This window comes from Netta rufina, assembly GCF_964035555.1.
Source record: "Netta rufina genome assembly, chromosome: 1".
NCBI classification, from domain to species: Eukaryota; Metazoa; Chordata; class Aves; order Anseriformes; family Anatidae; genus Netta; species Netta rufina.
In genome coordinates this window covers 169,784,567-169,796,283 of record NC_140123.1, presented here as the reverse complement: position 1 = coordinate 169,796,283, position 11,717 = coordinate 169,784,567, and the positions used below count along the sequence as shown (strand labels likewise).

Genomic DNA, 11,717 nt, shown 5'->3' with positions numbered 1-11,717 from the left:
CTGCAGTTTTTAATTTTCAACTCTGAACATCCATGAGGGGAGAAAAAGCAAGACTACATGTGGTAGCTTAGCAAAATTTCCACAAGAAAAAATCACAGAAGTCACTCAAAAATGTTGCTCATGGATTCTCTGAATTAAATGTGGAGGCTTTTCTGATTGCAGGCATCCGTTGCTGTCTTCAATGACAGAGAAGCAGCAGCTACTCCTGCTCCTGCATCCCTGGGAGCCCCTGGGACATCTGATGGAGACCATGCTCATGATCAGTTTTCTATTCCATACACCAGGCCCGTTCCTGCCCTGGAGCTGGCTCTTCTGCAGTGGCCATCCCATGGCAGGTGAGGCTTTCCACCACGTACTGTGCCGGGCAAGCATCCAACAAACCTGCTCTGGGCTGTCACCAGGTCCTGTAGCATTTCCAGCTGCTTCCCTTCCCTCAGGTCCCCCCGCTGCCCTGCTCACACACATCATGGGAGAACATCCAGACTCCTGCTTCAGCTGTGTGTGGATCCTGCCCCTCTGGATAGTGGGGTCCTGAGATCTGCCCTGCTCTGTCTCTGCAGCTTCCTGTTAATTAAAGGGCTGTGACAGCTTTTCCTGCTCCTTTTCCCTGAATATGTCACAACAAACAGCTTCATGAAATCCAAAAGGGAGAGTTAGGACTGCATTTCAGCATCTGACCCTCTTAACTTACTATATATATATATATATATATATATATATAAGGACAGCATAACAAAATGACAAAAAAAAAAAAAAGGAAAATCATTAAGATATAAATAATTTGAAAGTGATTCCTTAGAGCCAAAAATGCTTTTCTTCAGAGTTTGTTTGTTTTATACTATAATAAGCTGAAATAAAATATAGCATCCTGGTAAGGTACTGCAATAAAACCTGACATGCTGTATTCTGCAACTCCCTCTAGTAATAACATAATAACTAATGGAATATGACATAACAGGACATATCATAATACTAGGATTAAATCTCAGTCTCCTGGTTAAATACACAGGTGGTTCAGGTGGAGCTGGTATTCCTCTGGAGCAGCTAGAGGAAGCAGTCTCTGACCCTACCCAAGGGATGGGAGGGGCAGAAGGAAGCTTTCCTGGTTTCACCTGCTCTTTTTATGTAATTTCGTATGTGTTCTGGATTGACAAGTACCTGTCAAATTTAAAATCATAGTGTAGGATGGAGTACTAGGTTTGCTGTCTCCGAGTATGAAAGTTATGTTCACAAGAAAAGTTTTTGTCAGGCATATCTGTTATCCATCATGAGGAACAGGTTTAAATTTATAGTGCCAGGCTGTTAGGAACAATTTTAGCAAATAATATATTCTTCATTGATTGGTTGCTTTTTGGTGTGTTTCCTTGTTTGTTTGTTTGTTTGAGAATTATTTTAGCAATTTTTTTACTGTTTCATTAGATTTTATAGGAGTTTGCAACCGAATTTGTCTTACAAAATATTCTCACTCTTCTCTTTCCCTTCTGTGTGCCCTTTAACTTCAGTTGATGAGGAAGCTGGAGATTAGAGATGGTGTGAAAATGATACAGGTCAAAAAAGAGTTGCTCAACATGGAGGAGCTGTCAGTCACTACCTGACTAGTTATGTGAGAGGTGCCTTTGTTTTCTTCATGTATCATATTAGTTCATCTGTATAACTGATTTTCTGTCTTTGGAAGAGTAACAAGAAATTGATTTTACCTGAGAATCATCCATAGTGGAGACTGTTGGATTTTCTCCTCCTTTCAGAATTCAAGTCATCCCTTCTTTTTACAGAACCTGTGGGTTACATGTAATCAGGTGAGATTATAGTAAACAAAGAAAATGGTCAGCAAACAGAAAATACCATGTACGAACATTTCTTTACATCACCGTTAGACCAAAGCATCTTCAGTGTTTATTCTAAAGTGTTAACCCTTGAGTGTTAACAAGTCAGCTTCTCTGGACTAGGATGGATAATATGTGATGGCTGCAGTCAACAATGGGGCATCAAGAGGCCCCTGCAAGAGATGTGTGCGCCAGTGTCATGGCACTGACAGATGAACTCTGGAATACACAAAGCACACAAAGTGCTTGCTTTTATTGCTGTCCCAGAACTTTAGTCAGTCAGTGGTATTCCCAAGAACATCCAGTACAACAGCAAAATGTCCTATATTTCAACATGTAATGAATACATTTGCTTGATGTTAATTGCTAGAATGTAAAGCTAGAAAACCAATGTTATGACAGTTCATTGCTTGTGCTGAAAGGCTCGTCATGTCTTTGTTGCATGAAACTTAAGCACAAAGCAATTGCATCGTGTTCTCATTGAATATCAGCACTTGTACCTGTCTGAGATCATTTGTTATATAAAACAACATTTAAAATACTGTGTTGTCATCAGAAGCTGCTCCTGCTGGGATTTGCTAAATGCTTTGGCATGTTCCCATAATAATGGTGTCCTGTTGTTGTTTTTTGTTGTTGTTGTTTTTGTTGTTGTTGTTGTTAATGATGATGATGATTTTTTGTTTTTGTTTTTGTTTTTTTTAATGAAATATAGGGTATTAATGAGTAACTTGAACATTGTAGTTTAATATTTTCTTTGGTTTTTGCCACAAGTGGTCAGTGCTGATGCAGTGTGTTGCAAAGTTGTGGAAGGAGCTGGAAGAGAAAGCCAGCCATGCTGCAGATCTCTGAGCCATACAAAAGGCCAAGACCGATATGCTTTGTGAGAAGGGAGAGGGGAGGGGAGGTTGTAAGGAATTGCTAGAACATGGGCTAACATATAGCTCTGATCCCCTCAGGTGCAGGTCATTAGCTGGATTCACTCATGCTTTCTCACCTCCTTGATGCTGGGCAGTGATTCACAAACTTAAAGAAGAAGTGATCTCTTCTCTCTCCTCAGCTCTCACCATCTGCAAACAACTCACCTGGATGAGGATAGAAGCCCTCTGGCCCTTCCACAACTTCAGGAGAACAGGTAGCCATCCTGCCTACTACTGCTCCTGCTATCATCTCTGCAGGATCCCCAGAGACCTTCTGAGTGGTCCCTGAATAAAAATGAAGGTGCATTGACCTGAGCCTGTTCAGGGAGCACGTGTAGTCAGATCCTAAGGTGAAAAAGTCACTGACAGAGACCAACCACCACTACCCCTGGGCTGCAGAAAGCCACAGCACAGAGGAAGGACTGCCTTATGTTCTTCTGTATCAGTGCGCTGACGTGTTCAATGCTCTGAGATAACAATCACTGTGAGATCTGAAATCTTGCAGAATTTCACCCTCATGGAAGTTCAAACACATAAAGTATGAATACCTTCATTACCTAGATAGTTTCTTCTGGTAAGTGTTTGCAAACGTTGGAAAACCAGAACTCTATTTTCACACTGTACCATATGAAAGATCTTTTGGAAACAATTACCAACACTGAGTAACAACTTCATATAAATCCCACTCACAGCATCTTGTAATCGTAATCAACGATGATCCATTTATTGTGTTTTCTGCATTGTTTAATCTCAGGTAGAACATGTGACATCTGAAGGTTATGTACGAATCATAGACCAAAGTTTTGTCATTAATTGGAGTATGTTTATTAGGTATCAATTATTAACTTAAATTAATAATAACAATAATCAGCATAAACTTCATTTTTCTTATTGATATGTGGAATGGCTTCTGTATAGTGACATATCTATAGCAAACAAACAAACAAACAAACAAAAAAGAGGTATAGCTTAGGGGAAGGATTTCCAGAAGTGCTTCATGTTGCTTTGACTCATAATTACACAGGGGTGGCACAAGGCCTAGCTGGATAATGCCCAGTGCACACAGGACATCGTGTCTGATCCATGTGGGAGCAGACTTCAAGTTAGGCTTGTGCAATGTGCCTGGGGGCTGTCTGCAGCTAGCAGGCAGGTAGGACACAAAGTGCATCATGCTGTAAACGCTCCAGAGGTTGCTCTTGCATTGAGAGCAGGCTTAGCTGCTATGCCAGGTCAACCTTGAAAGCTCTTGAAAATCCATCTTTATGCCTCTGCATTACAGAGACTCTCTTCCAGTGTGACAGAATTGCTACCAGGCCAGTTGTATATCCAGCTCTCAGTTGATTTTCATGCCTTTTGGGTAAGGATCCGTTCTTAGCACAGAGGTGGCATGTTGTCGGTCACCTCTTTGTTCCTCATAAGATGGTTTGTATGTAGGCCTGAATCCAGGGAAGGAGAATATCCAGCTCACTGATGGCCTTGTAGATTCCCTTCTCTCCAAGCTGTCAAGAAGATAAAGACATTAGAAAAGAAGCCACCCTCAACACTTAAGCAGCGCGGGTGAGAGCCAACACCTCCTGGTCTTACCTTAAGAAATGTTGTCTTTATATTTTTGACTGGTGGAGTTAACCTTGTGGATGGAGCACATGGAAGCTGAAGGGATGAGAAGAAACCAAAAGTTTGTTGCACCAAAGATGCTGATGGAAAGACACAGTGGTGAGGAACAGTCAAACCCACAGTGTGGCACCATCGGACTACTTGTAAAATGTGTGAAATCAGCATCATCTCAGCACCTCCTGCTACTACACTTGTATCATTTTACTTGTGTGCCTACTGGAAAATTGAGTCCACACCACAAAAACTATAAAGTGAGTATCACCACATCTTCATATTACACACTTTCTATTCATCTCAGGGCTCTTTATATCCGTGGCAGTTACAACCTTTGTACAGTGTGGCCTATCTCTGAGGTTCAGGTCCTTTAACTTGAATTTCCAGCCTTGATGCACTGCCAGCAGGGGGTCCCCAGGCCTGGCATCCACCACCCTGGGGGGCTCCACCTGCTGTGCCACCACTGTCTGCTCACTCTGCATACTCACAGGTAAGTGTTCTCTCGTCATAACTCTTTCAGTTGTGTTTTTTTAGAGAAGTCTAGCTAAACTTTCTGAGCAGCACCTTCAACATGGCTTCCTTACTCCCCAGCTCCCTGTGCTTTACAAGGAAAAGAATCCTTCTTTTAGGGAAAAAGTGGAAAAATCTGGTATTTTCCAATTTATGAAGAAAGACAATGTTTTGGAAAAGAAAAAAGACAAAAGTCTTGAGCTCATATGAAGATGAGTCCATCTTTCTAAATCACACAGACTTTTTAAAAAGTAACACAAGTATTTTCTTTTCAAGTTACCTTTTTTACATGTTTTATTTACATGAAAATGTATAAAAATGCAACTCAAATTTATAAACCTTAAACCTCTTTATAAATTTATAAACCTCTTCTAACTAGTTCAGACCTTCATGATCTGGGGCTTTTTTTAAGGTACATCTGCATGATGCAGATTTCCATAGAAGTAAATTGGTAGCAGAACTGAACACTGATTCAGTGACAAAACTGCCCCAAGTGTTAGTATGCATTACAAACTCTTCTCTTCTTGCATACAAAGCAAATGAACAAATAAGCAAGCGAGCAAGTTTGTTTATTTCAAGCTATGCTGCAATATGCAATATCTGCTAAAGACCTAAAAGCACTGCCTGTAATGATTAAAAATTCTGCAGTGAATATATTGCCTTCCTGCACTCCATTCAATTGCAAGGGAAAAAAAAATTCCACAACCTCCTATTTATATAGGAACATCACAAGCAGCTCATAAACAGCTTGATGCTGTTCTCAACAGTGTTGTCATCCCAATAGGGCACATGAGCAAGTAAATGCGCTTTTTGTTGAGAGCCATGGTGCTGCAGATGGATGTTCCCAATTTCCAAGAAGAAATGTGTATTCCCTTTACCATGCAATCATATTCTAAATGAAAGACCTCGATTTCACTGCAGAAAGGGGATTTAGAGATGTTGGTACCTATGTAGTTTTAAAAAAAACAGGACACGGGCTCTTAAGTTATTGGAAAATGTTAATGTTTCTTTGTTTGGAAAGCAATCAATCAAAAAAAAAAAAAAAAAAAAAAACACCAAGAACTAGCAACATTAAAATCATGATGACAAGGTAGTAGAAAATCTTCAGTAGTCATTTGGAAACAAATGTTAAGAATTTTAAATAGCATGATTATATAACTTGGCTCTATAACTGCCTGAATTAGAGCTAGAATTCATGAAAGAATATAGGGTGGGTATATATATAAAGATGTCACTGTTTCCCTCAATTGTATAAAGAACTTGACCCCTGAAAGAGGAAGAATTCCTTATGGAAGTATGTTGTCATGGTGGAAATCCCTTCTGATAAACATCTTATAATACAACTAGGTAATAAAAATTAAAGATCTTATGTAAATGGGTGAATGAGATTGCTTATTTATTGGGAAATAATATAGTGGATAAATCCCAAACTGTGTTTTAGCAGAAGATTCATCACTTTCATTCTGATTACAGTTTCTAGTATGCTTTCATATGATTTCTTTTGTTGGCTTTGAATTAATAAAAAATCTTTTAAAATTGTTACAGTTTTCAGGAATTAGATGTCTCCCAGAAAATCATGGCAAGTCATCATTTCAGAAAGAGATATTGTTTTTCTACTGTAACAGGAAGTCTTTTCTTTCCTACCAGTATTTTTTAAGATCTGGAAACTTAAATCATTTAGATTTGTGTTGGATAAAACACGGGTGCTAATTATGAAAAAGAATATAGGAGCTTTGAGAAAAGTACTGCATTTTGTCTCCATACAGCACTAGAATCAAATGTATTGCTATATATATTACTGTATATATTGTGTATATATATATTACTGTATTATATAAATGTATTGCTATACGTGATTCTATGATTCTGTGATATTAGCTCCAGTCACTGATGGTATATCAGAATAAGTAATGTTCTGCTCTGAGTTGAGTCACAGCTGATAGTCTGAACTCTTCTGTGTGTACTGGCACTTGTATGGGGTGTAATTGCTTTTCCAGACAAGAATGGAATCTCTTTCAATGATATTGTAGCATACAATACCAGGAATTTTGACAGACACAGATAATTGCAACAGGGTGTGGAATGCTGTGAATAATGGCTGTAAATTGCAATGATGTAACCTGAGAACTGGTGGAGTTTTCTCCCATTAGGGTCTGAATATTTTTATATTTTACAAATATTTTGGTTGTGTTTTGTAATTCAGCAGCGCAAGGAGATGTCTGAAGATGCTTATTGTTGAATAGCAAATATTTGTGTGCATGTAGAACCAATGTTCCTTTCTTATATGCCACCACACAGTTAAGAACAGACAAATGTATAACTCAATAATATTTCATTGACTTCTCACCCTGCCTTCACTTTTTAAAATTACCATAGACATTTACCTGGCCATTCATGGTTATAAACCCCAAGTCACACTTGAGATTTTGTGACACTGTGATTTGTGAGGACTACAGGTTTTGTGGAGAAAAAAAAATATCCACAGGTCAAAAAGCTTTAAGGCACACCCTGTCTTTATTCATCTACTCTTCAAAAAGAAGAGCCAGGTGGTAAGACCTCACAGGGTGTTCAGCAAGCTCACATGTAAGTGACAAGTCTGGGAAGAGAAAGGACCCACAAGTGACACTGTCATGTTAGCACCACCCAGTAATCTATGTGTATATTTTCAGCAAAAGTGTGCTTTAACTGCCGTCCTGGTGTCATTTACAGGTGAGATGATGACGTTGCTGGTAGAAGCACCTTTTCTCTGGAACACCTGGATCTACTGTAGGGACATGTTGCCAGTGGGCAACTGCTTTGACTTACAGGTATAACTGACATACAGAAACTGCTCCCTTGTGGTTTATTCAACATCATAGGATCATAGAATCACAAAATCATAGGAACCATTTAGGTTGGAAAAGACCTTTGAGATCATCAAGTCCAACCATCCACCTAATGCTACACAACCACCACCAAACCATGTCCCTAAGCACTGCATCCATATGTCTCTGATACTTCCAAGAATGACAACTCCACCACCTTCCTGGGCAGCCTGTTCCAATGCCTAACCACCCTTTCCATGAAGAAATTTTTCATGATATCCAATTTAAACCTCCCATGGCACAACTTGAGGACATTGCCTTGCATCCTATCACTTGTTACCTGAGAAAAGAGATTGACACCCTCCTTGCTGCAACCTCCTTTCAGATAGCTGCAGAGAGAGATGAGATCTCCTCTCAGCCTCCCTTTCTCCAGACTACACAGCACAGTTCCCTCAGCCACTCCTCATATGTCTTGTTTTCTGATCTCTTCACCTGCTTTGTTGCTCTTCTCTGGACACACTCAAGCTACTCAGTATCCCTGCAGTGAGGGGCCCAAAACTGGACACAGTACTCAAGGTGTGCTCTCACCAGTGCCAAGAACAGAGGGATAATCTCTTCCCTAGAGATGCTGGCCACACTGTTTCTGGTGTAGGCCAGGTTGCTGCTGGCCCTCTTGGCCACCTGGGCACACAGCTGGTTGATGAGCAGCACCCCCAGGGCCTTTTCTGCCAGGCAACTTTCCAGCCACTCTTCCCCAAGCCTATATCACTGCATGTCACTGCTTGCTCAGGAGACACCACCAGCTCTTTCCAGAGTATGGTGGAGCAGAGATGACATGTGAGTAAAAGTTCCTGAGTCCACTGGGTATGCTGCTGAAGAAGGAAAGTATGACCAGAGTTAATGCTGTGGAAACAAAGAGACACATCTCTCTGTTTACTCTACATCTTTGCAGCTTTGGTGCTGAAGGGCAGTATGAGGCAACATCATCAGAAGCACCAGTGGGGAAGTGGGCTGTCTCCATGGCACCTCCACCACCTCACCTGCCCCCTGCACTCACTCTGAGAGGAAACGAGTGGTGTGAAACCTCCCCAGGCTCAGGGGGAAGCCCTCGGGAAGCTGGGTCTTCTGCAATGTAGGGCACACCATGACTACAAATCACCTCCTCTGCTTGCTAAAAAGGTGTGATCTAGCCCTTTCTTAGCCTCTCAGATGGACAGAGGTAGTTTAGCTCTCACAGATATACTCACACATGCATTCATGTTCTCTTGCAGGACCTGGAAGGCGCTAATAAGGTACAACTTTTCACTTTCCACTTCAAGATGACTGAAAACATTTTTCACGTAGAATGAGAGGACCTGGTCTCGAACACTGCAATTTGTCTGAAAACAAAGCAGGTAAGCAGCTACCAAATGAAAACCTTGCAAGTCACATATGACCTAAAATTTTCGCCTTGTAAAAATACATGTAGTTAGAAAGCATACAATCAATACAAATATTTTCATGAACTTTAATGTTCGGCTCAACATACCCCTATGTTTTCTGAAGGTAAGGCAAGAAGATGTTGCACTGGCACAGAAGGGAGTATTATTAAGACTAGCCATGAAAAGAAGTGACAGCAACAAATATAACTAAATCACAAGGAATAAATGGAAGTTGAATATGGGAGTTAAGCCAGATTATCTTGGCCAAATTGTAGGTGTCATTGTCTGATTCCTCCACACCAGTGTCCCATGCCATTCAAAGTGCTATAAGAAATCCCAACTATCCCCAGCTGTTGCTCCAGAAGAGAACAGTCATCTTGTACATGCTATGTAATACATGTACCTTACTGAACCGTAGGATCTCTTCGATACCCAACAGTATTTCAAATGGCTATATGCCCATTTTTAGGCAACTGAACCAAGTATAGGGTGCAAAATTACCACCAGGAGGGGAAGGCAGATATAGATTAAGCCACCAAAATGCAGGTGCCCACACGTACATCCCATGGGCAAGTGAGGGGCATTCACTCCCAAGGTGATCAGTGAGATCCAGGGGAGTTCAAAGGCCGATAGGTCGCTCAAGGATAAATTGACTCAATTGGCCCTGCTGACTAGATCTCTGCATAAAGGTATGTGAGCTCACATACCTATGAATAGACCCCCCAAATCAGTATTTTACATGCCAAAGCTTACAGGGGTACTCTGATCTCCCTCTTCTAGAACATCTGCCGAGTTCAAAACCCAAAGCAGCTCTTGGGTGCTTGGGTGTCCTGGGTGCTCTGTAGCATCCCTGGGCCATCTGCACTTCTGCACACCCTCAGCAGAAGGTTTCTCAGTTCATGGGATGGTGGCTTTGGTTCTGGCCCTCATGTAAATAAGCTACTGCCTGAAAAGCATTGCTGGGAAGGACCACACACACTAAAGCATTCACAGGAGGAGCAAGAGCTACCACAAACACACGCCTCCCCAATGCGGCAAACACCCTCACCCCAACTGTCCAAGGAAAGTACCGCTGCAACCACCAAGAGACAAGTGTCTACAGCCAGGCTTTCCACATCCTCTTCTTTCTCCCCATATCACACTCACATCCCCTTCATGTCCCATAGGAAAATCACTTTCTTGGGGGGCAGAGATAACATTCTTCCTCTAAGTGAAGGATTTCATTAAATGTACGGCTCTCATAAATACAAAGTCCTTCCCAATTAAACACAGCTGACTTACGTGTCAGCTGTCATTCCTTTTGATCCCACATTCTTATCTCTACAAACCAAAGGAAAATCAAAGCAAGAAAATGGAAAAACAGTTATATAAATCTTACCATAAACAGCACTTTTGTTGTCTTTTTTAGAAGTCTTGTGTTCTTGATGAGATCCTTCTGTAAAATACAGTGTGCTAGTATTAATTAATCTAAGCAGAGGAAGGAAAAGAGAGCTTTGTCTAGTTGGTACAAAGCTTCGCTCTGCAGTAGTGTTTCATACCAAGGTTCTTTGGGTGTTGTAGTAGCAATAATGATAAAAATCTTCTACATCTTATTCAGATGTAGAATGAGGACTCAACAAATCTATGCTCCAATCCCAGCCTAGCTACAAACTTCTTCCATGGCCTTGGCGAACTCATTCCACCTCTCTATGCATCTTCTTTTTTTCCATCTTTATGAAGGGAGTAGCATTTCCCTGTCTCTCAAGACCACAGAGATTATTCAGCTTATTAAATTTTCCAGGTGGTCAATAACGAAGCTGCCAAAGAAGCATCCATAAATAAATAAACTTCATCTAGTGGGATCAACTTACAGGAACAGATGATTTTAAACTAGTTGCCTTGATATACAGGTTCTCTGTCACTTGGGAGAGGAGTCCTTTTCGGCAGGTATGCTTTCCTGTAGGTGACTTTTTGCCTTCCACAGTGAAAAGACAAAGTAAAACTAAAAAATGCCCAGATCTGAAAATAGAATATACTTTCATCTTCGCTCCCAAATCTTCGAGCCTCTACAGTCACAGCGGCGTATGTGATACAGCAAGACTGGTTAGACGACAGAGGTTAACCTAATTTTGTTAACCCTCAAAGCAGCTTCTGCACTGAGATGCTCATGTAGATAACCTATTGCTTGTGTGCTGGCTGATCAGTATTGTTGCTGCGCTTTTTTATACATCTTGCTCCACTTTCAACAAATTTGACCACAATCATCTATGACGTTTTCTAAACGATATCTCCATATTTACTGGCAGCAGGGTCAAGGTTTCCAAGAAAGAAGAACTTCCCTCTCATGTGAGAAGTTTTCTTTCATTTAAGTGGTGGTCAAGTGAGAAAAAAATTGTTGAGCTGGTTAGTTTGGTTTTGTAGCAAAGTACACCTAGTGTGTGATTTTTTTTTAATTTTTCCACAAAACCTTATGGTAGCAGTTTTGTAAAAGGTAATGGCCCAGAGGAAAAAAAAAAATGTGTTAACTTAACCGAGAAATTTTAGAAAATCAGTTATCTATAAGGAAGCTGGACTATCCTGCCTTTAAAACTTCATTGCCTAGCCTTTAATAAGTGTTTTCTTTTCGGGGTATGGCAGCTAGTAGCAAATGATCTT

At 40.7% G+C, this 11,717-nt stretch overlaps 1 protein-coding gene across 1 annotated transcript; it reads right to left on the bottom strand.

The window, feature by feature from the left end:
- Positions 1-4,152: 4,152 nt before the first annotated feature.
- IL26 (interleukin 26) lies at positions 4,153-11,104 on the bottom strand (the record flags this gene model as incomplete). Its single annotated transcript, XM_084306114.1, has 5 exons — positions 4,153-4,239; positions 4,325-4,390; positions 8,910-9,041; positions 10,462-10,518; positions 10,934-11,104. The coding sequence occupies 5 exons, from the start codon at positions 11,102-11,104 to the stop codon at positions 4,153-4,155; spliced, it is 513 nt and encodes a 170-aa protein (XP_084162240.1).
- Positions 11,105-11,717: the final 613 nt, after the last annotated feature.